Source organism: Panulirus ornatus, chromosome 41, assembly GCF_036320965.1.
Source record: "Panulirus ornatus isolate Po-2019 chromosome 41, ASM3632096v1, whole genome shotgun sequence".
Classification (NCBI taxonomy): Eukaryota; Metazoa; Arthropoda; class Malacostraca; order Decapoda; family Palinuridae; genus Panulirus; species Panulirus ornatus.
In genome coordinates, this window is record NC_092264.1 from 3,934,865 (window position 1) to 3,962,505 (window position 27,641).

General features: G+C 37.7%; 1 protein-coding gene and 1 long non-coding RNA gene across 4 annotated transcripts in view; one reads left to right on the plus strand and one right to left on the minus strand.

The window, feature by feature from the left end:
- The window catches only part of LOC139761633 (uncharacterized), a 241,978-nt gene that overhangs the window by 102,670 nt on the left and 111,667 nt on the right, over positions 1-27,641 (plus strand). For both annotated transcript variants that reach the window (XR_011715568.1, XR_011715567.1), the window contains exon 3: positions 26,981-27,081. This is a non-coding gene — a long non-coding RNA (uncharacterized lncRNA). The remainder of the gene's footprint in view (positions 1-26,980; positions 27,082-27,641) is intronic.
- The window catches only part of LOC139761629 (uncharacterized), a 124,409-nt gene that overhangs the window by 7,588 nt on the left and 89,180 nt on the right, over positions 1-27,641 (minus strand). Inside the window, exons 3-15 of one of the 2 annotated variants that reach the window (XM_071685911.1) lie at positions 27,119-27,402; positions 25,707-25,994; positions 24,989-25,150; positions 23,711-23,863; positions 22,988-23,182; positions 20,605-20,781; positions 19,620-19,820; positions 17,386-17,527; positions 17,071-17,152; positions 11,882-12,042; positions 9,301-9,482; positions 8,152-8,253; positions 7,814-7,919 (exon numbers count right to left, since the gene is read on the minus strand). In XM_071685911.1, the coding sequence (XP_071542012.1) occupies positions 7,814-7,919; positions 8,152-8,253; positions 9,301-9,482; positions 11,882-12,042; positions 17,071-17,152; positions 17,386-17,527; positions 19,620-19,820; positions 20,605-20,781; positions 22,988-23,182; positions 23,711-23,863; positions 24,989-25,150; positions 25,707-25,994; positions 27,119-27,402 (2,235 nt within the window). Of the gene's footprint in view, positions 1-5,677; positions 7,920-8,151; positions 8,254-9,300; positions 9,483-11,881; positions 12,043-17,070; positions 17,153-17,385; positions 17,528-19,619; positions 19,821-20,604; positions 20,782-22,987; positions 23,183-23,710; positions 23,864-24,988; positions 25,151-25,706; positions 25,995-27,118; positions 27,403-27,641 lie in introns of those variants that run through there. The other variant, XM_071685910.1, reaches the window with a different exon arrangement.

Consider the following 27,641-nt stretch of genomic DNA (forward strand, 5'->3'; position numbering starts at 1 on the left):
AATCGGAGATATTCTGGAGTGGTGTCCTGTTATGATTGTAGTAGGAAAACATTAGTATGGAATACAGTGATCAAAGGAGGATGAGTTAGAACTGTCCTTAGAATTTTGTTGAGTGGAAAGAATTTTGGAGTAAGTGGTGTTTATTTTGGAGTACTTTTCCTGCTGCTTTGTATGATTATAAAACTTCAGTGTTTCTAGGCAAATACAAGGGGATAAGGGAAGTAGATATGAGCAACTTTGTTAATCAGGAGCTAAGAAAATAAGATCATGAATCATGTGATTTTCTTTTTGTGTCTTTCATCATGGGCATGGTTGCTAAAATTAAGGTTGGGCCTCATAGAAGACAATAGAAATTTTACCCATTTTTTCAGGAAGACAGATTTTGAGAACTACAAAAAACTACAAAAAAACAAGGAGATAAACAATCCTGTAGTCAGTCTGGTTGTGGGAAAACAGATGTAGAATCGGCCAACCCTCTGTTAGCCAAAGTGAACACAATATTTGTATCATAAAACATCCAGTTAGATGTTTCTTGATTTAGCTATTAAAAGAGTCCAAAAGCCTTTATATCTTAAAGCTGAATCCCAAAAACAGTGCAAGAAAATTGACAAAGGCAAAGAGAAAAGGGTACAGGTTCAGAAGTGAGAAAGAGTTAAGATGAAGCATTGTGTAATTATTTCAAGCAAAAAGAAGAACACCCTGGATAACTTAGCAATGCTCTCGGAGCAACTGCTCATGAGTGAAATGTTTTGAATGATGGACCTCCTACTCTTTTTTTTTTCAAAGTTGGATTGCCATGCTTCTTAGATGTTTTCCAGAGTCAGTAGGTTTAAAATGATGATAGTGATAGTATATATGTGGAATTGAAAATTTGAATAGTAAGATCACTGGATTAACTGATTGGGTTAGATTTGATATAATAGAGAGTGATGAAAAGAAACTGGCTTTTAGAAGTATTGAATTTAACTAGATTACATCAATCCCATTCAGATATTGTCCAAGTTTTAAGTATGGTTGCCAAGTTAGGAAGGTTATGTGAGGGGGTTGTTGGATAATTGACTAAAAGTTTATTTATGAAAATAAAAGACAAAAGTCCTGATCAGGCTAGTAGTTTGTCTGGATATGATTTTGGGGAATGATTCAAGGTTGTGGTCATTGGTGGTATTTTACAGATGATTTGAAGCTGGAATGAAAATATAATTTTCAAAAGGAAGCTTAATTTTAGGCATATAGTAATTATCTGTGAAATGTTGTTGGTGGTTTAGAAAAGTTCGCTTGCTGTGTCACATTTCCTCGGTTTAGGGTAAATATGAATAAGACTGTAATGCTGTGTGCCCTTGATTCTTGAAAGGGTCAAGCTTAGACCATAATAGAGAACATAAATTGTTGCTTCACTAATGTGACAAACTTTGATACCATGCAAATTGTCAAGAAACTTACCTGAATAAGACCTTGGAGGGGGATGGTAAGGAGAGCAAGCATCGTGCTGTCTTGTTGGACGTGGCTTGCATGGCAGGCAGGGCTCAACATAATTAGTTTGGAGTTTGGCATGCAATGATCCATGGATGGAAGATACATAAAAGTATGCATTGTTATTGAAGCTAGAATGGTTATTGAAACTAGGAGGAAATTGAGATGATAGTTTTGCTTGTAATTGTACATAAAGGAAACTCCATTTCATATTTGTGGTAGCCGAGATGGCACAGGCAATTTTGTCTTAGATTTGGGTATTTTAGATTCATTATATATGTACTTCTTTCATATGTGTTCAGCAATTCCCTTTTTAGTGAGGTAGCATCAAGAAAATATCCTTACTTGGCTTATTACAGGAGAGGAGGATTCCCAGTCCCCTGCTTCCACCCTTTTTAGTTTCCTACTGTGATATGATGGGATACCAAGTACACTCTTATTAAGGAACTTCTCGTTCAAAAGGAGTCTGTCATTTCTATGCTACCGGAAGTAGTGCAGCCTTGAAGCTGCAGGAGCCCCATCAGAGAAAGGGTTGCTGGGTATATATAATAATGTTATGCAGCCCACTGGTGATGCATAACTCTGTCTTCATTTCATTATACTGCGAGTAGAAAGTCACCTTCTGTGAGATTGTATCACTGTCAGTAGATGAAAAGTAGTACAATTTCAGTGGGAAACTCATGATGCCAAAGGAATCCATGATTTCCCTGCTGATTGTTGCATGTCCTTGAAATTGCAGTAACTCTGTTAAAAAAGGGACCTTGGGGTTATATGATTAATAAATTGATTATATTCCCCATTCTACTCTTGATACCCATTTATAAACCAGCCCTGAGGAGCAAATGAACAGCTGGCTTGGCTGCAGGCTGATAGCCCTACCCAGGATGATAGTCTTTAGGACATGAAAGTAATTATATTTGTATTCTTCATCAGAGGAAGACACTTTTTATTAAAATCAGAGTAAAAGTGGGAGTAGTTGTGCATATATACTGTACTGAGCTACAAAGGATTACCTATATATTCATTGTTAGTGATAGCCCACAATGAAGTGGTAATGGCTGCATTCAGGAAGCAATTACATAAGGTCATGTTGCATGTTGATTCGGTCATTACTACCAATACAAATTCTTTGTAGTGAGGCGGATCATTCAGAAACATCCCATGCCATAAAAGAACTATTTTCAAAATAGTTACTTCATGATCAGCAGTGTTAAATGGATGATGAAAGATTTCTCATTTTGATCGCAAAGAGCAAAGCAAGGGACATTTTTCCAGAAGAAAGAATGAAAGGACTTTGAAACAGTTGCATTCTGCTCTTAGATTATAATTGCATTATATCTTCTCTAGATAAACATTACATATGTGTGCATCACATAACGTTAGGATTCATACCATAGGTAACAGGAACATGCAGGGTAAGTTTAATATGTTGGTTACAGGGAAAGAGAGCACAGGTAAAGGACTCGCTGTGGCAGCAGGAAACATAACTAGCATAGAAAATTAATCTGAAATATGACTTAAGTTTCTGAAATATATATTGGAAAATTAATTAGATCATCATTGGTAACACTGCTCTTTTTTCACATCTCTCACAGACATAAATTTCAGTCATTACTACAAGCAAAAAAATTTGTAGAATTATACTATATAGATTTTAACAGTACAGTGTTGTTGATAGTGATATACTAAAGTTTGGTAAATATACAGTTGGAGGGTTCAGCTTAAAACCATTTTTAATACTAGATTGCCACTTGTAGACTGAAACTTACATCTTTGTATGTAACCAGTTAGGAGAATTGTTCATTACAAATTTTAATACATAAATCATTTCATTAGAATACATAACCTCAATGATGTTAAGAAAACATTCTTGATTGTCTCAACCTAGGTAGACATTGATCTTCTAAATACATCTCTACAAGGTTATTTGAAGCAGATTTCTAAACATAAGTAAAGAAATGGATCATAATAGTTTAAAACTATAAACATTGCTGTGAACATTTTACATATATGGAGACATCATGGATAGATACCTGTAATTACCAATAGTTATTTTATTTACATTCTAAGGACATAATTCAGCAATACCAAGTGAGGAAAGAAGTTATTAGAGTTTTTCAGAAAGACAGTAGTAAGCAGTGGGACTTGGGCTTTTTCCCATTGGCTTTTCTTGTTGATGAATTTAGACTATTGATATTTTGCACTTTTTTGTACATTTTGTAAACCATGAATACAGTATTATGTAAGGCATAGATTTTTTTTTACTTATAGTGGAACAGTACATGAAATATGAATTCCTGATATTCGATGTGATTTCATCTGTCTATATTTACTGCTTGATATATGTGTATATGAGTGGATGGGTCATTCTTCGGCTATTTCCTGGAGCTACCTCGCTTACGCGGGGAACGGCAGTCAAGTATAATAAAAAGAAAATCATGCATATTCGCTGTTTTCCGCATTGGCAATGTAGCAATGAGGACAGAGGACTGAGCCTCACCACCCCATCCATACACATTAAACCACCATGGTGCATTGACTTACCCCTGCTACAGACCGACCTTCCGTGGGATCCACTCACTCTCCTCTCTTCTTGCTTGTACACATGCCTTACACACTTGATAAAAACTTCTTGCTGCTTTTAGCAGCTTACCTCCCATACCATATATTCTTAATACCCTGTCAACTCTTATCATATTCCTTCTCCTGATCCATAAAAGCCGTGTACAAAATCATCTGTTTTTAAAGTAATTTCTAGCACACATTCTTCAAAGCAAACATCTGATCTACACATCCTCTACCACTTCTTGATACCACACTACTATCCCCAATTTGGTGCTCAGTACATGCTTTCAATCTCTCAATCAATACACTCTCAATATACATATTTATATACATTTTTTTTCACACATGCTCACCATTTCCTGCATAAATATTATTATGAACAGACAACTTGATCGCCATTTCCTGCATCATTGAGTTGGCACCAGGAAACAGACGAAGAATGACCCATCCACTCATATATACATATGTATACATAAATGCCCATACACTTACATATACATACGTATACATTTATACACATGTACGTATTCATACTTGCTTGCCTTCATCCATTCATTTCGCTACCCTGCCCCACAGGAAACAGCATTGCTACCCCCTGCTTCAGCGAGGTAGTGCCAGGAAAACAGACAGAAAAAGGCACCATTCTTTCACACTGTCACCACCTGTATAATGCACCGCAGCTCCCAATCCACATCCAGGCTCCACAGACCTTTCCATGGTGTACCCTACTTATATATATATATGCAGGATGTGATCGAAATTTCTAAGACTTTCTAATTTTCAGGCTGCACTGTACAAATAATGTACTATGCTAACATGTAAATGTAGTTGAGTGAACCTGTACTTGAAAGGGATTGCTTCCAAAAATATTTATGTACAGTATTCTTTTGAATAAAAGGCTAAGTCTTCGAACTTTCTGATCACAGCTCAAGTGTTTATAAATATATATTTATATACATATGTGTTATGCTGAGTCCAGCTCATTACTGCTCTTGGTATACAACTTACATACTTCAAAAGCTATTATTAAGCTTTATAGGGAGCCCTGCTTCATACAAAAGTCTAATTTACCACATATAGAAATGATACATTTAAAAAGCCATACTTGTTGCTACATACAATAAACTGTATATATCTATCAGAACTTAAATTTTAATCATAAACTTAAATAGAAAAATATGATGCTGAAATGCTTATCAAGTTTCACATTTCCCTAATTTTTAACACATTATTTCAGATGTTTACTAAGATATGAAACTCACGCCTATTCAACCTTTACATGTTAAGTACTGTGCAACAATGTACTGTATCTTTTATTCATGTAGATACCATAGTGCATTTCCATTTGTTTTTTGACTAGACATGAGACATGTGAAACCACTGATGTGAATCACATGACATATGGGATCAACAAAAGCAGATTATGATAGACTGCATGTACAGACAATAAGCCAGATTTATGTTTTGCATTGTGTTTTCACTTACATGACAGTTACACTACATATATAAGTAAAAGCAGGTACATGTAAGGATTCTGGTGTGGTTGTGTTTATTGAGGTTTATACAAAATGTATAAGAAATTTGATGTGGCAGGAGATAAAAAGGGAGTGGTAGAGTGGGTGAAACATAATACTTTAAGGTGTTTTGGGCATGTGGAAAGAATGTAAGACTGGGGAATTTACAAGAAGAGTGTATGATAGTACTATCAAAGGTGTTGTTGTGAGAGGAAGACCATCTGACATGGAAATAGGGTGGAAGAGAACTAGAGGGAGAGAAAGGATGGAAGAATACATAGAATGGTGTATGCAATGGAGGCATGTAAGGAGAATGGTGTATGTAAGGGAGGCATGTAAGGCAGGAATAAATGGAGACCTTTGCCATGGCCACCCCCTTGACAGGATTTCCCAGAGGGAACAGATGTTGATGTAAATAGATAGATATAAAATGCAAATTGATATTTACATTGCTTTTATGTTTTAGCATGTTTATAGAGTATGCTATAAGCATCCATGTTGTTACCTGTTAATGTGGTATGGAAAGGGAGGTATACAATTGTGAGGCTCTTTCTCATCGAATTTCTTTCTTTTCTGTTTTAAGTACCTTTACATTTCTGTAATCTGTCTACATTCACATTCTCATAATTTAGATATATTCCATTCATCCACCATTTTTGTTTTTAACAGGAATTACTCCTCATCTAACGTACTTCTTCCTCTGCAACAGGTTGTTCATTTCTTATTTGATTTTATAGAACAGCTCAGTGTCAACATTATCATTTTCCTTTAGGAACTTGAAAATTATAATCATGTTTCCTTTTATTTCAACACTTTTAGACAAATTTATAGCCTCTAACTTCTCCCCAGTATCTCTACACCCCTATTTACTGTACCACCTTTGTTATGGGGGTCCGTTACTACGAGATCTATAAACTTCTTCAAATGATATAGCCATATAGCCAAACATGAAAAATATATTCAATTTTGATCTAATAAAGGGTGTAAGTCCTTTTTTGAAACATACTTGTTTATGAACATTACTTTAGATACAATTTTGATAAGTAGCAAATGATTTCCTTCCCAAAATACATCTGTACAGTATTTTAGCAACACATTGAATATTTTATTGACCCCCTAGGTCCTCTTACTTACAGACTCCCCATAAATTGTTTCCTGAAAGATTATATTTGCAGTTAGCCTGCTTTTAGTATGTCTCATTTTCAATGAGTTTTAATTGGTTAGGTAAGATTTTATCAACCTGTACCTGGTCACCTCTTTAGCTGGTCTGAGTCCCTAAGGGTGACACAATTCTGGCCATTCCTTACATTTATCACGAATTTGGCATCAACTGCAAACGTAGTCAAGTATGATCTCTGTTATGTTAGGTTAGGTTAGATTAGGTTGGGTGAAGACCCTGGGAGTGATGATAGTCATCATGGGTTTAAATCCTCATAACAGCATTTGATGAATCCATGGTTCTTACTTATGTATTGTTCATAGACTATTCCTTTTCTGGTGGCTTTTGAACTGAGAATTGAGGCAAATGTTTATGGATCTTGTAATGCATGAAGAGTACTAGTATTTGTCATCAAGAGAATGGATTTTTTTGCATATGTGATGTGCTTACTACAAGTAACCTAATGTGGAAATCTATCTGTACAGCTATCACAGGAGCAGTTATGTATAATTAAATGATTCTAGCTACAAAAAGGGTACAGGAATAATTTCATATATGTATTTACTAACATTCTATAAATATATACAGTAACAGCAGGAAGATGATGGTGATCCAATTATGCTACAAGAAAATGATCACCTTGAACATTTGATTATTTAACTGGCGTGCAAAGAAGGGAGTTTAATGATAATGCATTATGTACAGACAACATAACAGTATCAACATGCAGCTTCATCGACCGACTTGCAGCTGGCAGAGAGGGATGCTCGAGTTGAGTTCGTTCTGGGTGTTGATGGCCGAGATGAGGCGGGAGAGGAGTTGGCCGAAGGGGGCAGCCCATTGGCAACTTGGGGCTGTATTTTTTTACCAAAGGAGTTGGATGAATGGTTTTCAAGGTTAGGATGTGATTGGGCAGACTGATTGTAGGTAAGGGAGAGCTCCTTATGGACCCTTGAGTGAGGGAGAGAGTGCTGGTTTTGAGATTGGGAAAGGGAGAGTTTATTATGTGCATGAACACGAGCAAAGGAGAGCTGCTGGTTAGCAAGTGAGAATTCATCTGGGGTGGTAGTATTGGAAAGGATGACAGAGCTGAAGGTGTTCGTACCACGAGGCTTAGCTGGTGGAGGTGACCCACAGCAGCCACACAACCTTGCACGCACAGCTTCTAGGATCTTTGGCTTCAGGATGAAGATCAGGAAGATTATGAATCCCTGAAAATAATGAAAGAAAAGATTAGTGTTGCTTTTTTTTATGCCAGGCATCAATATTGAAAGCCTGTAATGTTGTTTCCTTTTGTATTGACAATAATGTTTATGGTGCACTTGTTTACCAGAGATATAATGTTATTTGGAAAACTGAAACTTGCATTTATTCTTTTGATGAAGGAGAACCTTTGCTAACTAAGAACTTAGAAATAATATGTTCATATATAACACAACTTGCCTGGAAGCAGTTAAAGACGTCCGAGATGTACCACACAGTACTGGGGCCCATTTGGAAGGATATGATTTCTGCCATCCAGCTGATTCCCATCACCAAGAATAGCTGATGTGACAAATAAAGCAGCAAATATGAATAGCAGTGGTAACTGATCTCCCCTTTGTGATAACCCAACTTAGTAGTATTTGACTGGTGTATCAAATATATTTTGAGAGCTTTCACAAAGAAATGCCTGTGTGGCACAGGTATTCCAAAATTTTTTGAACCACAAAAACCAGGGAGCAACTGTCGGAACATATATGTTATGTAAATATAGTAGGAAATACATATAGATTACAATGTCTTATCTGTTTACCCACAAGAACTTTTAAGAAGAAAGAATATCTATTCACATTATATCAAGATATGTGTAACTATATGTCAGAGTTAACACTAAGAATATCAGTATACGGCACTAAATGTAATGCAATGAGGTTTTGTGTACTGTGTATGATATTTCATAATTGATTGCCGTTCATATTCATCCATTCCTGTCACTACCCTGTCCCACAGGAAACAGCATCGCTACCCCATGCTTCAGCGTGGCAGCACCAGGAAAACAGACAGAAAAGGCCACATTTGTTCTACTCAGTCTCTAGCTGTCGTGTAATGCACAGAAACCACAGCTCCCTATCCACATCCAGGCACCACAGACCTTTCCATAGTTTACCCCAGATGCTCTGGTTCAGTCCATTGACAGCACTTCGACCCCAGTATATCACATCGTTCCAATTCACTCTATTCTTTGCATGCCTCTCACCCTCCTGTATGTTCAGGCCCCGATCACTCAAAATCTTTTTTAAAGTAGGAGACATCATAGCCTGAACAACAGTAAGTTTGTATCAAAATCAAACTGGAATAGTGCTGATAGTAAACAGTTGTTTGAAAACCAGCAAAGGAAAATAAACAGGAAGTCACAGCAAGAAACACATTAGAAAACATTTGAGGAAATATGACTGTACAAATAAATTGGTGGATGAACAGATTGTTAAATTACAACACGGGGAATGCAGAATTTATACACAAAATTGATAAGCATTGTGAGAGTCAAAGAAATTCAATTCCCTACCTGTATTGTACAATTAAGCAGTTACAGAGCAGACCAAATATTACCTTGAAGCAGAGTCGGAGCCGCTGCCTGGCTTGCTTCTGGACAGTACCCTTGTGGCTCTGCTGGACAGTAACGAGGAGAGAGCGCACAGTCAAGACGAAGAATACCAAGTCAGCCAGTAGCAACACTGCCACAGGACCAAAGAAATAGGCCCACTTTGCTCCGTTGTTGTGTGTCACTGTGTCTGGTGGGATGGAAAGTTGGGATGAGGTATCTAGGCTAGTTGTGAAATATGCCTAGCAGTTGTTTGATGATTTAACTGGTTTCTGGTGAAGGCTACTTGTGAAGTATGCCTAGCAGTTGTTTTATGTAATTGGTTTCAGCGTGTAAGGAAAGGAAAGTGAGATGTAGGTGAGAGAGACAGGTATGTGGGTGACTGGATGATAATGGACATTCAGACATTTGTATCAAGAATTTGGTGCACTGTATGTATGGACAACCAAAACATCCAGGTGCTTTGATTAACGTATGTAGTTTTTTGGTTTAAAGTGCCTTTCTGAATCACTTGAACTTCATGACAGCTTAAAAGTGATTAGATACATCACTTCTGTGTCCAAAATATAGTTGATTTATAATTGAAGTACAGCAGTAGACCATTTCAAATGTGATTTATCTTCTCTCAAAAGAATGAGACTGAGATTTTTGTAAAACATTTTCTTTTTTCTACGTATAATGTATTTGATACGGGGATGGCTTGATAAATGTCCCTAGGGATAAGAGGTATTTCTAAAGGCCTGTCTACACGAGCAGGCCTGATCGGCGGGTTTGCCCGTTAACGGGCAAATTCTGGCGGGCCTGCCCGTGAATGTTGTCCACACGACCGAAGTGATGAACAGCCGGGCCTGCCCGACGATGTTGCCAGTAGCGGGTGGAGTGTGGTACGAGAACCATGGTGCCTAGCATTGTCAAGAAAAAGATTTTGTGCTCCATGATAATAGTTTTGTGTCTCAAGAAGAAAAAGAAGAAAAGGATATGGTGTAAAGATTGGTTAAAGAAAAGAAGTATGTTTGGAAGCACTGCAACAATACTTCATGAACTACAAAGTAGAGGAACACGACTTCAGAAATTACCTGAGGATGAGTGTAAGGACTTTTTACATCTTATCAAAGGTGGAGCCATACATAGTGAAGAAAGACACAGTTATGAGAAACAGCATTACAGCAGAAGCTCGTCTGGAAGCAACTCTGCGATTTTTAGCAAGTGGGTCTACTTATTCGGAGTTGCAGTACAGTACACAATTTAGGTACATAGATATCCTCACTCCCAGCTCCTGACTTCTGTGAATGCTTTACTTTCTTGCATTCACGCCGAAATTGGTTATGCAGCGTGTCTATTTTCTTTTTTATGTCATCCATCGTAACGGAAGTACCATGCTTTCTCATCTCCGCAGCAATAGCCTTCATTGCTGTTATGCGTTTGTCTCTGTTCTTATAGCATTTCAGCTTCACATTCCATAAACATGGATTCTTATGATAAAGGTCAATCAAAGTACTAGTAAGTGCTTTAGACCAAACAATTGTTGGTGGCTCACTAGAGTTATCCTGGGCTGCCATCGTTTAATGTTCACTGTGCTACTATGCCGTGGGATGTGGGATGAAGGCCCGCTGTGGGTTCATGATATTATCTTGCGTCTGGCAGGGTAGAAACTCCAGCTACCGGGCACCAGCTCAGTGATTTCGCTTGGCGGGCTTTCGGGCAATTTGATCGTTTGCCCGTCAAATGTGCCCATTAACGGGCAAGCCCGCCGATCAGGCCCGCTCGTGTAGACAGGCCTTAACATCCTCTAATATGACTGTAATTTAGAATCATGATTTAAAAGATGTAGAGTTAATCTATTTTGTTTTGATGTCATTCATTGCAAATCATGAATTGTTAGATATCATGACATTGTTCCATGGTAAGGATGCCAATAGCTTTGAATAATGAATGAATATAGTTGTTTTATACTTGTGGATGTCAGTCCTGACTCGGTAGATGTAAAGAGTTTTATTATTCCATAGTTTTTGATGGTGGCTGCAGTATGTCTCCAGTGGCCATGATAGTCTATTTCTGTAAATCTAATGATTATTAGAAAAGAATATTGCAGTTATCAAATTACATCATAGTATTATGATGTGATGATTGGTTATACTCATTGTTCAAATGTGCTGTGATATTTATATAAAGATGTTATTGATGAGCAGTGTGCTTAACATGTCAGTGCCACAAATTGAAGAATAGATTAAAGATGTACAGCTGGCCTTAGAACTTGATTTTATTCCCATGGCAATCGCACCCCTTCTGGAAGGTGTTTGTCTAATTTCTTTTCACAAACATACTTAGCTAAACAGGGAAAGAGTGACGTTAATCTGATTTCGTTTTACAGACCTAGATGGCTAAACGGAGAAATAGAGACATAACTGTGAAGTAAAACAAATTATACATCATTATCCATCAGGGAGAGCAAGTTTTTAAAGATTTGCTACTTGATATTGGAATTAAAGCACAGAATAAAGATATAAACACTGAAGGCTGAAAGTATATAACCTGTCAGTATCATTTGAAGTAGAAAATTGATTATTATGTGATTAATATACCACTCACAGCTAAAGAAGCATGAGTACGTTCCAAACTTAGGCTTGATGTAGCAGTTACTGATGGAAGGAGTGAATTCCATGATGAGAGAGACAGCTCCAAAGATCATAGGGCAGAACCAGGCATAAACCTGATACCACACCCATCGGCGCCCACTGGAGCTCTCTTGCCTGCAAATCAGCACATAAATTAACATGGTTTGATTAATTGTACCTGCAAGTTTTTAGAGCTCATAAGTTTTTTTTTTAAATAAATGGGACCCAAGGAACATAAATGGTTATGAGACAGAAAAATATATTATGATAGGGATATCTTTTTCAAATTCTAGATTACAAGCCTAGTCCAGAATTTCTTGGGAATAAATTAGAATTAAACAAGCCTAATCTTTCTTGAGAAAAAGTAAGAATGTAATTCTCATGAATAAGGAAATCATACAGTACTTCATTATCTTAGTCGTTTAGAAATTCATTTGTAAAGACACTGTTCTTGGTCTGAAGAATAAAGGAGTTCAAACAGCAACAAAGTACTGGGTCCTTTCAAGGCTGATGTTGATAGTGGAAGATGTCAAAAACACAGATTAGTATGGTAAAAGTTAAAAAGCATACTGATAATTCAGAGAGAATAACCTGTATACTGTCAATGTGACTGAGGAGGATTTAATAATGTGATGTGGAGGCTCAAATAATGTAAGTTGTAGACATAAAGCAAAATTTATATCGTCTATTCTTGAACTTGTCTATAGTAAATCTTTTAAACACAATAAGTAAAAAATCACTGGAAAATCACTGATGTTAAAAATCCTGTTGACAACAAAGTGCTTCACCTAATTTGAGGTAAAACATTTGCTCATGATTTTGTATCCGTTACTACTAGTGAAATCAGAGGAGCCAGGTCTTAACTAGCTTTTTAGATCATCAAAGCTTTTAGATAATTTTGAATACTTTTATTAGATCACCAGCTTAGCCTTCTGTATTTTAAGATAGAGATTCATTTATTCAGCTCTCGCAGGATTTGTTTTTAAGCTCGAATCATTTTGATGGCTTGATGCTGCACTTTCTCCATTCTCTCTCTCTCTCTCTCTCTCTCTCTCTCTCTCTTTGAGGTAGGGTTACCACAACTGAACATAATCAAGATGGGGACAAACCAATGAATTGTAAAGAGGAGGGATGGTTTTCCTTGACTTGAATTTAAAGGCCCTGCCTACTGATTCTAAGAATTATGTTACTTTTTGTTCACTGTTTCTATGTACTGCTTACTTGATTTTAGATTACCAGAGATTATTACACCCAATTCCTTTTCCTCAATTAACTGTTACTTTTCAAAAGAATTCAAACTTTAGCTTACCTTTCCATTTGTACTACTGATACATAAAACTTTGCACTTATTGATATTGAAATCCATTTGCCAACTATAAGCCGAGTTCATCAGTCTATCTGTTTTAGTTCATGTGTAGATTTATTTCCCAGCTTTGTATCATCAGAGAATTTTGATATCATACAGTACAGCCCATTATCAATATCAATGATATGACAAAGAGAACCAGTCCCAAGACATCCTTGTAGCTCACTGCTTGTTATAGTGTACCATTCCGAGGCTTAACCAGCTTTTTTTTTTTATGGCCAGTTTACCCATTTCCTATCCACTGAAATAGAGATCACTGAAATCCATAAAACTTAATTTTTGCTTGTAACTTTTGATACAGAACCTTATCAAACACTTGTTGAAAATCTAGATAGATGACAACTGCTTTACTTTCATCATACATGTTGATTAGATTATTAAGGATTCAGGTGGATGTCAGAAATGAGTTATTTCATCAAAAACCATGCCGAGTATCATGTATTAGATGGTGGTCTGGTAATGATTTCTGTAAGTTTTACAAATACAGATGTTGAGGTAATTAGATGGTAATTATTGGCGACTACTCTAGTATCTTTTTTGAACATCATGTTACATGAGCAAACTTCCATTTATCTAGGATTTTTCCTGTAGCAAGTGACTAATTGAAAATGGCAGTGAGGGCTAAACTATATCATTTTTTGCTTCTTACATTGACCTCAAATAAAACTTAATGGGGCCAACTATTTTTTGCTTTTATTCAGTTTATTGCTGGTGTGTCTTCAGCTTTTATATCAGTTTGTTGAAAAATATCCTCTTCTGTTATCAGTGAAAATGAATTTTGTACATGAGTTGTGCCTGCAATTGTAAATACAGATGCCAAATAAGTCGTTTGAAATTTTTGCCATAGCTTCATTGCGTTGAAACAAGTCGCTGTTTTCTGTAGTTAATGGGCCAGTTGACTGGGAAATGACTGTCTTGCTTCTAACATAACCATAAAACTTATTAGAGCTTCTCTTGCTATTTTCTACAATGTATACTTCATGTAAGTCTTTTAATTTTTCTACACAAATGTACTTAACTTATTCCTACTGGACACTGTGAGTTTCTTCTGAGCTACTCGGACAACAGGCGCATTTTTGTTTTGCTGTTTCGCCACCCTGGCTTTGTTTTAGACAACAGGCGCATTTTTGTTTTACTGTTTCGCCACCTTGGCTTTGTTTTAGAAATAGACCATGTACTATGCATTGGCGCACATGCTCCCTTTATGGCCTTGAAGGTTTTACTGAAGCTTTTCCAAGCTACAATATTTTACATGAATTGATTAATCTTGAATCAGTGTTCTGCTTAGTTAAATACAGTATCGCTAACCATGCATTTACAGGGGTTTTCAGTTATATTAGTACTGGTAAGTCTGTTGGGGATGAGAGAGCTTGGGAAGTGAGTCAGTTGTTGTTCGCTGATGATACAGCGCTGGTGGCGGATTCATGTGAGAAACTGCAGAAGCTGGTGACGGAGTTTGGTAAAGTGTGTGGAAGAAGAAAGTTAAGAGTAAATGTCAATAAGAGCAAGGTTATTAGGTACAGTAGGGTTGAGGGTCAAGTCAATTGGGAGGTGAGTTTGAATGGTGAGAGGCTGGAGGAAGTGAAGTGTTTTAGATATCTGGGAGTGGATCTGTCAGCGGATGGAACCATGGAAGCGGAAGTGGATCATAGGGTGGGGGAGGGGGCGAAAATTTTGGGAGCCTTGAAAAATGTGTGGAAGTCGAGAACATTATCCCGGAAAGCAAAAATGGGTATGTTTGAAGGAATAGTAGTTCCAACAATGTTGTATGGTTGCGAGGCGTGGGCTATGGATAGAGTTGTGCGCAGGAGGATGGATGTGCTGGAAATGAGATGTTTGAGGACAATGTGTGGTGTGAGGTGGTTTGATCGAGTAAGTAACGTAAGGGTAAGAGAGATGTGTGGAAATAAAAAGAGCGTGGTTGAGAGAGCAGAAGAGGGTGTTTTGAAATGGTTTGGGCACATGGAGAGAATGAGTGAGGAAAGATTGACCAAGAGGATATATGTGTCGGAGGTGGAGGGAACGAGGAGAAGAGGGAGACCAAATTGGAGGTGGAAAGATGGAGTGAAAAGGATTTTGTGTGATCGGGGCCTGAACATGCAGGAGGGTGAAAGGAGGGCAAGGAATAGAGTGAATTGGAGCGATGTGGTATACAGGGGTTGACGTGCTGTCAGTGGATTGAATCAAGGCATGTGAAGCGTCTGGGGTAAACCATGGAAGGCTGTGTAGGTATGTATATTTGCGTGTGTGGATGTGTGTATGTACATGTGTATGGGGGGGGGGTTGGGCCATTTCTTTCGTCTGTTTCCTTGCGCTACCTCGCAAACGCGGGAGACAGCGACAAAGTATAAAAAAAAAAAAAAAAAAAAAAAAAAAAAAAAAAAAAAAAAAGTTAGAGACTGAGATCTCTGCCCTTGTGTGCAGTGCAACAATAGTAGGTGATGGTGATAGAAAAGGCTGATTTTTTTAATGCACTAACTTTGATGAGGTGTGTAGGTGGTAAGCTTACAGAGTAAGCAGGCATTGTTAGTCTTAAGTTTCTACATTTTGAGGCCTTTGTTTTTACTGATACAAACAAGCTTTAAAATCAAGTGCAACATTACAATATGAGAGGAAGACCACCTGTGACTGGGAAATAAAGTGCAAGGGTACTGGAGTGATAGAAATAGTGAAAGAATACGTGGAATGGTGTATGCGAGGAAGGCATGGAAGGACAGGAGTAAGTGGAGACTCTTTTGCTATGGCCACTCCCTTTATAGGAATTCCCTAAGGGTTTGGGCATCAGAGATATAGATAGATGGATAAATAATTGCAGGTGCAAGAAACTAGGAAGACTGTGGATGAAGCTGTTCATTACAGGGGTGAGAACTATTTTGGGCGAAAGATATTTCGGATGAAGATATCAGAAGGATGATTCGTAATGGTAAAGTGAAATAGCCTTGTGTTTATTGGTGGGATGTTCTGTGGAGATTTTGGTCTATAGCTAAAGATCTCTTTCATACGAGAAACGAAAAAGTAAGAGGCAGTTATATGAATAGGGAAGTTTGTGCTCTCCATTAACACAGTGGACATGGGTTGAAAATCTGTGAGTGAAGTTGTAGGCCACACTTACTTGATCCAATCATTCAAATAGTAGTGAGGTTGACAGTGGTAGATGGATAGAGAGATCTTGTTAAAGTCAAAACATCGCTCCTTGCACTATTTCTTTGTTCATTTCTCTCTCATACATATTTTACCCAAATAGAATAAAGCTTTTGTATGTATAAAAAAAATTCCAGCGGGGGGCTGGAAATCCTCCCCTCTCGTTTTTTTTTTTTTTTTTAATTTTCCAAAAGAAGGAACAGAGAAGAGGGCCAGGTGAGGATATTCCCTCAAAGGCCCAGTCCTCTGTTCTTAACGCTACCTCGCTATCGCGGGAAATGGCGAATAGTATGAAAAAAAAAAAAGAAAATTTCTATTCTGTACCTCAAGAAAGAACACAATGAGTTTAGTTACTCACTCACAGCAGCACAATATACTTCGCTGTGCACAGTAAATAAAACTACCTGTGCACTGCATAGCATAATGCACCATCAGGCAGAAAGTAAATTTGCTAATTCTTGGATTACTGAAAGTAGACATCAGATATAGGCATATGTAAGAAAAGGTTCAAGATGAAATCTAAGAATATTTAAGAAAAGGTTCAATATGTTGCCATGTAAGTTGGGAGAAACCTGGAAAATTAAATAATTTTTAGGCATCCAAGCTGTCCAAGAAGGAAAAGTGCTTTTTATCTTGAAGCACAATCATCAACCTACCTTGCGCACTTCCACCACAGCTCAAAGCACAGGACATTCAGCCAGAAAAAGGTAGCCATGAAAAACATATACATACACACACCTGCAAAGAAAAGATCAACTTTTCAAGTGATCTGTACTGTATCTACATGCACACTATCCTTTCGCAAAACAGTTATAGTGTGAATAACTACGAATTTAATCACATTGACATAGCAGTGACATAGCAGTATTTCATAGATATATGTATTTATACACATATAAAGAATGTGTGAATTGAAGCAGATTGTTATCACTAGGAATGAAACATAAAACATGAATCACCCTTATACCTACCAACAGCAACACAGGCGTTTGGACTGGCAAGGTTAATTGGGTCGGAGAAGAGCTTGATGACAATGAGGAACAAATAGGCAAAGAATAAACTGAAGAGGAAACAGAGGAGGATGCGGCCCAGCACAGAGTGAGCCAGCTTTACCTGTGGTGAGATACATTTGAAATTAATTATACACATTTGAGAGTAATGAGTCATAAGACTACAATATCATAGAGTTCAGAACTTTCTTTACCAATATGCCAATGGACACTTTTAGGTCAGAGGCACATCATAACTCCAGTGGATCTTTTCTCCAAGAACAGCATAACCTGGAAGTTGAAAATATCACATCTGGAGTTTACGTAAGTGAAGTAACTAGGCATTTTTTGAGATTACATGATGAAAAAGGAAGTGACAAAAGGTTAAATGCAGAGTCCAAACAGCAGAAGATGAATCTAGGAAAACTGTAGACAAAGCCACATTTCTAGGAACATGGATTGGTTGGCTGAATGTCGAAACCTTTAAGAGAGAACGGTGTTTAAGTAGTAAGTAGCTGGATGCTAACTGTGAGGTATGGAATGAATGAGACAATAAGAAAGAAGGGATAGCAAAGGGTAACCAGGTCAAGCAAAATAAAGATCTACTTTCGATAGGGCCAGATAAAGGTATGGACTAGTGGGGACACAAATTTGTGCTTGATTTTTGTTAGTATTTTCAAGCCTGCAAAAAATATTGTGGATACATTCCCTATGGGTGGTGAAAAAAATGGAAACAAAGGATGATATTTGGTTTGAAGGACAATAACAGAAACCTCAGGTAAAATTTATATGTTCCATTTGTAGACCTGCAGAAAACCTTAGACATGGCAGCAAGGGCTAAGTTATATTGCAGTGAGAAAAATTATGAATAAGGTAGACTGAAAAGAGCTTAAAAAATTATGCATGATTCTTGATTATACAGTATAATGCAAGAATATTACATAAAAATATGTGATTTGGCACGACCACTAATGTTACAGAAGATATTATTTTATCTTATTGGGTACATACTACAGTATAAAGAAATTCTGAGAACATATATAAGACAAGGAGCAGGAGATATTATGGTCTGTGCAGATGATATAGGATACTGAAAGAAAAGTACTAGGGATTTAGAAAAAGCAATTAACTGCTGGAACTTATTGGTACATGCAAGCAGGAGCAAGAATAACAGAAAGAAGAGAGTACTCGGCTTATACAAAATGGAATAGGCCGATATGAATGTTTTAACAAAGGGCAAGTAGAGAACTGCAGAGCAAAATAAATTGCTTGGGAGTACTCTAAAGTAGGATGTCAAACAGAAACAATAGTGAAATATCAAATGTACATGCATTACATACCAGGTTTACAAGTGTATCATACACAGTTTTACCACTATGCAGAATAGAGAACTAAGTAGTGACTTTAAAAGACTTCAGCAGAATACAAGCAGGTGGACTGAGAGCCCTGAAAACAATTGCATGAGAAAGGAGAGAGTTAGAAATTAATGAATAAGACAATGAGTAAAAATGTAATGCAAAGAAAACAGAAGCTTACACTTTACTCACAAGGCTGATCAAGAAAAAGATGGAGGAATGAAATGGAAGAAAGTCTAAGCAAACACACCCTGCTTTGCACACAAATACTTTCTCAAAAAACTGGAATGGAGAAGGATAGTCTGATAGTCTGAGGGCTTACATAAAAGTTTAAGAAAAAAAATTAGGAAGAGTTATGAGGAGAGAGAAGCCTTTTAACAGCCCACACCAGAGGGAAGGAGTTGAAAGGTGACGTGATAACCAGTTCTAAACAGACGGGAATATCTAACCAGTTTTTTAAGTGAATGAGGAATCTCAAAAATAGAGTTCATAACAGGTAGTAGGGAAGAAAAGGATCAAGAAGAATGTAAGAGGATGCTCTAGTAAGAGAGCTGTTGACAGGTGGAACATGCTGAATGAAATAAGTAGTTGCCTAAATGCTGTTAGCTCTCAGAAGTTTAAAGGCTTCTGTAATATTGATAGTTTAAATTAGGAGGCTGAACAAAGGTAAAAGCTTTTTCCCAAATACATGTATGTAGCTATTATTATTATTATTAGCTAATATTCATATAAGTAAACCAGTACTTATTGTCATATTAAATGAATCAAAATTTTTGTAAGCCCTTTATGTGTATATTTCAACATTTCTATTTATTTTTAGAATTAGAAGAGTAGACAAATTTTAGAAAATTTCTTGCTTACATTCTTGTTGAGACCACGCTTGTTTTGGTCTGGGACAGTGAGGTAAACAATAAACGACACAAGGATAAAGAGGTCGGATATAGCTAGAAACACTGAGTAGATGTAGTTAACCTCGTGCTTCTCCAGGTTGCCAAGGTGGTCCCATTTATCACTAAAGCAGAATCCAGCCCCTTGCTTCACCTCACCAGTTGAGTAGTAAACCTGCCAAGTAAGATGTAGAGATAAAACCAGGTAAACAAAGGGACACTATTTTTTTTTCTAACTTGTTAGCTTTTAAGAAAATCTGAAAACAAGTTTAGGAAATGTGAACCTAGTATTATCTGTATAAAAGATAATGTGTAATTTTGTGATGTATGTACACTTTTTATGTTGATGTCATACAAATATGGGCACTGAAGTAACAGTGGTAATGATATGTACACACTTTGCATTTACTTTACATTATCAAAAAAGGAGTCTAGATAAGCCTGTATAATCATTTAATAGATCTTTTTCTTATACATGTTTGCAATTTCCTGCATGAGTGAGGTAGTGTCCAGAACAGATGACTGAGCTTTAGAGGATAAAAGATCCTTATTTGGCTCTTTCTTCTGTTCCTCCTGGAAAGTAATATGCCGGGAAGGATTACCAGCTCCTGCTCCCTTTAGTTGCCTACTTCAGCTTGCAGGACTTACATGGGCAGTTTTCTCTTTCCTATTCTAAAGGGATACATAAATAATGTAGATATATTCACTTTTGAGAAACTCATTAATATACATTAGTTACAACTGCAATACTGTTTGCTTACCACTGAGGAAAACAGTAATACTCATATGCCATCATTGTCATATCAATGAATGGTTGCTACAAGGGAGCACCAGTAACCTTTGCCATCAGTACAATATTAAAACATTTGTCATTCATATTAACACTGACATACCATATTCCTTTGGCTCAACTTCACCTTCTTTAGCATACCCAGCTACAATATAAACACTTGTTGTACCTGATCCACGCAGAACTCGCCCCGGGGTATGGAAAAGACCTGCTCAGGCTCACACTCATCCGTGTTGTTAGTGACATAACGGAGTGACCCTTTCTCCATTAGCTCCACCCGTTCATTGGGATATGTCAGCTGAACCTCACACTCGGGGAACCCATGCTGAAAGTCTGCATCGAGCAGCTGTTAATGGTGAATAAAAAAGCAAATAAGAAATAAGCTACAATTTTAAATCCTTTAAAATTAACAAAGATCACTGAAAGGATATACTTAAGTTCAGATTAAAAAGTGAAAGAAAAAGGAAAATTATATGTGTCACATGAGAGAGTTGAATGAGCTGAGTGATGAAATGGTGAATACAGACATTTTAAAAAACTAAGATTTTATAGAAAAGGAAAGAAATTTCAGAATATGAGTTCAAACAATTGTAGAATTCTCTCCCTATAATGGCAAAATAGTTAACAGGTGATTATAGGTGAAGATATGATCATATTATGAAATGACAGCTTCATTAACTAGTCTTTTTTTGATAACTGTGTTAAGATATGAGGCAGGACTGTTATAGTCCAGCCAAAAGGCAGGAAACTAGGAAGAAATCTGATATGTTTTTGTTTAAATCATTACTTCAGTGAGATATTTGGACTGAGATTGTAAAACTTGTTAGTCTAGATAGGTTGGGTGTACTTTGTTAGAGATAGTGATGTATGAAAACTTCAAAGCAATGAAATGGCATGTCTTACGGTCTTTAAACAAATCAAGGGTAAAATCTCACACAATGTGAACCTAATTCCTTGTGAGCTAATATGTAATTTGTTTTATCATTACCTTTTATAATTCAATGATAAAATCATGTAGAACGTGGACATGTGGCTTAGTGTTAAGAGTTGGAGTTGAATTTAGGATTTCTTTAAGGGATGACAGATCATAGATGCTGCCAGGCTTGCTTCAAAACTTGACCCTCTTGCCCTAAGCTGCAATTTTTGTTCTTTACCGCTTTTCTGTAGGTATTATTTGACTTCTGCTCATAAGAGCTGGCTGCTTGTGTGCCTGCAACATTAGTTAGGCCATGCAAAACCCAGCAAGCTACTGCAGTACATGATTAGTATGTGGCTGTTGGTAATTCAAGGTTGGGCCATTTTGATAAGTGGTCCTTTCCCTACACCTTAAGCTTTGGAAGTTGTTACCCTCTCATGTCTTTCCCAACGACTATTACTGCACTTTTTAAAAGACCAATTTTTCACTTCCTCCAAAATTCGTAAATACTTTTCTTTGTCTCTTCTTTTATCCCTTCCATCAACCTCTTTATATTTCAATTAAGGCCCAGCCTTGATGTGGACTTTCATCCATGACTGGAGCCTTGAACATGAGAGAAGAAAACTCATCAAAATTTGGAAATTTAAGACCCTTGTGAATATATGACTGAGTGGTTGCAAAAATTTAGGTTGTATCATGGCATCCTGTATATGAAAGTAAGTTAGGCTATACCATAGCATCCTGTATGTGAAAGTAAGTGTTGAGAAAATGAACACAGTTAATGAGGCAATGAAGAACAGATTCACATTCGCAGTGTGAGACTGGCTTCTGGCATTACATTCCAAGGAACAAATTAGGTGTTGAGCATGATGCTATAGTGTTTTGTTTGAGGGAAGCTAAGGAAAAGCATAGGCAAGGAAGAATGCTAGGTAAATACAATAAGGAAATGTTTTGTGAATGTTACATGTATGAGGTACGTAATATTTCTTAACAAAAAGAACATTAAGGTTCTGTTAGGATGGTGCAGGAGGCTGTTGAACTCTCTTACATGATTAGATGGTATGTCATCCTAGAGAATTATGATTAAGGGGAAATCAACTTGATGTTTTGGAGTCCTCAAAAAAAAAAAAAAAATGTTATCCAGGAAATGAACAGTGTTTGGGAAATGGAAACCAGTTGATCATGAGGAAAGATGGATATAGTGGGATGAGGTCACAAGTTTATTTTCTACTTTATCTTTCATATATGGCTTTTTGGACTGTCAGTTTGATGTATAACATTGTCCTGGGCTTAAAGATCAAAAAGATACCTGAGGTACCTCCTCAAAGTGGGCAAAGGTAGTTTGTGCAGTTACACAGTGCTTAGATTTTGTTTATTCTTGATGCAGGTGCTGCTAAACTTAAGAGAAAAGTATGGAGTATTTGCACTTACTATAAGCTGAAAATAATGTTAGACATGAAATTTATCCTTGGTTGACATTCAGCCTATATATAAAGTAAATGACATATAGTGTAAATAAATCACACTGTAATCCTACAGGAATGAACTTTAGGAATTCACTTGTGAGAGGGGTTTGAGAGTTGTTGCTGTGCTCAGCATGTTGCTAAAATACATGATTTCGTGCAAGGAGTCTTACCATGGTGCGTGTGTTATTGTCATGCCAGATTGTGGGAATAAAGAGGTACTCCTTGGCTGGGACACAGTCGTTAGAGGCAGCATCGATTATTTCCCCAAACTGGCAGCATTTTGGCACACAGGCCTCTGTCTGACACCCTGGAGTCTGGAGGCGGTGCAGTTGCTGCTTTTCAGCTACACTCACGCAAATGTACGCCTGTATAAGCAAAGGAATATCAATAGCCATGGGAATTACCTTTTCATTGGATTCGTAAGGATAATAAGGGGCTCTACATATATTTCATATTTATACTTTCAAGACCTAAAGTTTATTCCAGTATCATTTCTTTCTACACCCCTTCCACATTTACTTTTGGTTATTTGTCTCTTACCCTTTCTTATTATCCTCTCTCAGCTTCTCATCATCCTTTCCCTGTCTTTTTTCCCACCCAACCCCATTTATAGATCCTTTTATCTCCTCTTTGCTTATCCTCTCTATCTCTGTCTGTTTTCTCTAGCTCCCTGGTTATTCCTCCTCTCCATACTAACCATAGGCACCAGTGTCTGCCCTATGGGTATTGCTCCTCTTCCTACACACCATGGGCACCAGTGTCTGCCCTCTGGATATTGCTCCTCTCTCTACTTACCATAGGCACCAGTGTCTGCCTTCTGGGTATTGCTCCTGGCTGTACTCACCATAGGCACCTGTGTCACCCCTCTGGGTATTGCTCCTCTCCATACTCACCATAGGCACCAGTGTTCCATTAGTGTGAAAATCCTCAATGCAATACTGGTTCTCAGGTATGACTCGGTCCAGATGGGGCACGAAGAGGCTACCTGTCTCCTCCTGTACGTGGAAGGCATCCACTTGCCAGCCCATTTGGTCTCCCAAACATGTCTGGTGGACAGAGGAGAAGGAATGATAAAACTCTGTTAACACTTTGTTTGCATGAACCATCAAAGTTGAACTTGATTGACGTTTTCATGTAGTTTTAGAGAGTCGGTCATGGGTTTAAAAGTTCTCACAGCTGGTGACATCTAGTATTGACATTTAATTTTGTGCAGTCCCCCTAGTTAATTTTAAATGTCAATCTAAGTATTCATATTGTCCAAAACTGTTTTGCATCAGTTTTAAGCAAGTACAAATGTGCTCATTGAATTTTCGGGCGAGTTACAGTAGTTTAGAGAAAGCGTCTTTGAAGTGACTAAAACATCACCGGCGAGACTCAGAAATACAGTACTGCATCTCTTTATGGAAGGAATTCGTATGATAATATTCACAATATCAGACAGGCTTCCTAGCTGCAACATCACATCAAACGTAGTTTGTCTCTTGGCGATATGCACATGAAATACATTCATTTGACAAGAATATGAATAACGTTTGTTTTAAATATACCAAAGATATGCGAAGTAATTATGCGACTGAATGGCAGTAAAGCCTCCAAGAAGTATTTTTTTTTTTTTTTGTTGCTTTACGAGCAGACGAACATAAACGTCACAGTTGTTCGAGGTTAAAACCGATAATAATGCATACCACTGCACAGCGAACATTAACAGCTATCAAAGCTCATTTATATACTTTTTACTCTAGGCAGTTTAAGACAAAAATTCCTTTTAATGAAGATTACATTTATTAGTGAGACATACAAGAGCAGTATTTCCGTGGTAAATGTATTTTTGTCAAAAATTATGATGGAAAAAGTATTGGAACAATATTGAGACAACCATGAAAAAGTAAAAAAAAAAGCGAGTATTTTAAGGGAACTTATGTACGTACTAACACTGAAAAGTAAACAAACTAGTATTTTATAGGGAGGTTAGATATATACAATAAAAACGTAAACGTTAGTTTTTAAAGGGGTCTTCGATATATGATTGTATATCAACATAGCTTTAAAAGTTTTCAGAATTATTTTAAAAAGCGATGAAATTACCAGAATAATACTTTGCTTTTAGCGGTTCACATGTTACATAAACAAAAAGTGATCTTCGTTTGCGTCCCACAACCCCCCACACTGACCTGAAAGTGAGTTACCAGCTCGTGAGTACTGGAGTAGGGAAGCTGGCGAATGTCCACCAGCTGAATGTCGTTGGAAGGTGCACTCGAAGATCTGATAGGAACCAGCCAGGGCGATTCCGTCACGTTGTTCCGCCGGGTACAGCTGGCGGTCGTGTCGTATACCTGATGGGACATCGAGGTGTTACATACGACTGGGTTTTATATTGTTGCCGGGGAAGGTGCATGCTTCCTAGCACATACAAGCTCTAAATGGGAAGACGTAATATGTCCTAATTCGGACATATAAAAGTATGGAGACCTGGCCGTCACCTGATCAGTACGGCTTGTGTTAAAGGCCAGATCAAAGTACCTAAAAGCTCCCCATGTGCTCAAGAGGTTGATGGCATGATATCTAATATCATCTACAAACATAAGTCATCCATACACTTAGTGCTTACAGCTCTAAAGTGGAAATAAACTGGAGACTTGCATTGTGTCAAGATGAAATATTTTCAGCTCATACTGGAAAGAAATTTCCTGATAAACAGTTTGTGCACATGATATGCACTAACTTATAGCTCGTTCACGAACATAGCGCTTAACAAAGTAACAAATGAACAATCGCCCCATGTGCACACACCCATTCTCCATTGTCTTGGATAATGGAATGGAACCAGAGTCTGCTACAATCTACAGAAAAGCCCCTACAAACTCGGCACTGAAATGCTCATCAGCCAACCTCGTAGTGCATACAGCACTTCCTGATGGGGATCTTGGAGGGGTCGAAGGTCTCCACTTCCGTTTCTACAATGCACACCATAGCGCCTTGGATATGCGGCGAGCCCTTCACGCTGGCGTTCTTGACGAAGTTCTCGAGGCAGTAGTTGTCTGGGTCGTAATATGACTCGTACTCGGGCACCCACAGGTGGCCCGTGACCAGCACCCGGAAGTCAAATTCGGGCTTTTTATCGGGTATGACGTCTAGTAGGTACTTCTCACAGGTTAACATCTCCGTCTGCAGCTCCACCTGAGGGCAACATTTGGCAATAATACACATCTTATCTTCCATCTTGGTCAACATCGATACTGGGAAAGAACTTTTTAGGTTAACATCGATAGGTTAGCTCACCAACAACACTGCATAGTTGTGGTCTCCTGTCGGAAAAATGGCATGCATTAAGCTGAATATGGTTTTGAGTAAATCAGTCTCTTCAAACGTAATGAATTATATATAGTGTGGTATAAGATATATGTGAAATATGAAATGTATTTAGATGTATTTGTATGTTTAATATTCTGATGCTAGAAGTCACTATCTGTTGATCCCCCTGTTTCCTTTTCCATTTCACTCCTCTCCCCATATTACAAAGTTATAAGTACTGCTTTTCTCCCAGTACATAACAACATGTTGGATAAGTATAGCCTACCTCCTCAATTTTATTTTTTTTTTCGCAGCCGAGAAGAATAAGAGCGATGAACATGATTTAGGGTTAAATACAGAATGGTTGAAATGTTGATTTAGAACTATTTTTTTTCGAAGCAATTTGAAAAGATTTATCGACCCTTGTCTTTCCAAATTGTAACACCACAGTGTCAGCTTGTCACTGGAAGAAAGTAAACTGCAGACTGTTATAAGTGAGGGATGTTGTCAAAACAAAGCCACAGACACAGGATAGACCTTGGCGAAGATTAACTGTGAAAATACAGGTCATTTACGAACGGTAACCACGTACAAACAGACGGAGAGGAGTCTCATGGATATATATGTTGCGTAAAGGACTAGTAATGAGGCTTGTCATACGTGAGGCTAATTACAGGGAATATAAGATGCATGAAATGTTTATCTGTCTCGTGTAAGATTTTTGGACAGCTAGCGACGCTGAGATCGCCATACGCGAAAAAAGGGATTGATACTGCTGTAGACTTTCGTTAGATATGGAAAGGTAGATTTTAGATATTTCCTGCTGGATTATTTTGCTTTACCTAACACTGGTGTTTGATCTTCTTCAACAGATTGGTCTGTGTCTGCGATGTGTTGCTTGCTCATCTGCTCAGCAAGGCTACTGGAAACTGCGCGGCCAGCACACCTCTTTGCTCTTGGGCAAAATCTATCCGTAAGTAACCCCCTTTCCCTCTCTCATATCAACTCACCTGGTCGCGCGTGAGGTTGGACTCCATATACAGGCCGTAATAATCGATAGTGAATATGGGTACACTGAAGGTGAGGTCTTGGCTAGGTTGGCAGACCTTGGTGGCGTGGTCGAAGACCATAGTCTCGGGGCAGCACTTGTGGATTACTAGGCTGGGAGGGGAAGCGCCCTCACCAGGCGGCAGTATGTCACTGGTAGTGCTCAGGGGAGCCTCCTGGTGTAGCTCCTGTAGCAGGTCATCTGGTACTCCTCCGGGAGGTAGGAGCGAAGTCTGCCTCGTTGTTCCTGTTGGACAAAGAAACAGTTTTGGTGAAATTGTAAAATGTTTGACTTGCCTTCCTATATATATATATATATATATATATATATATAGGAAGGATATATATATATATATATATATATATATATATATATATATATATATATATATATATATATATATATATATGCTTGTAAAAATATCCATTTGGAAAACTCGTGTATCTTCAGAAATTCATGTATTGTTTTTATATAAGCATGTTCGT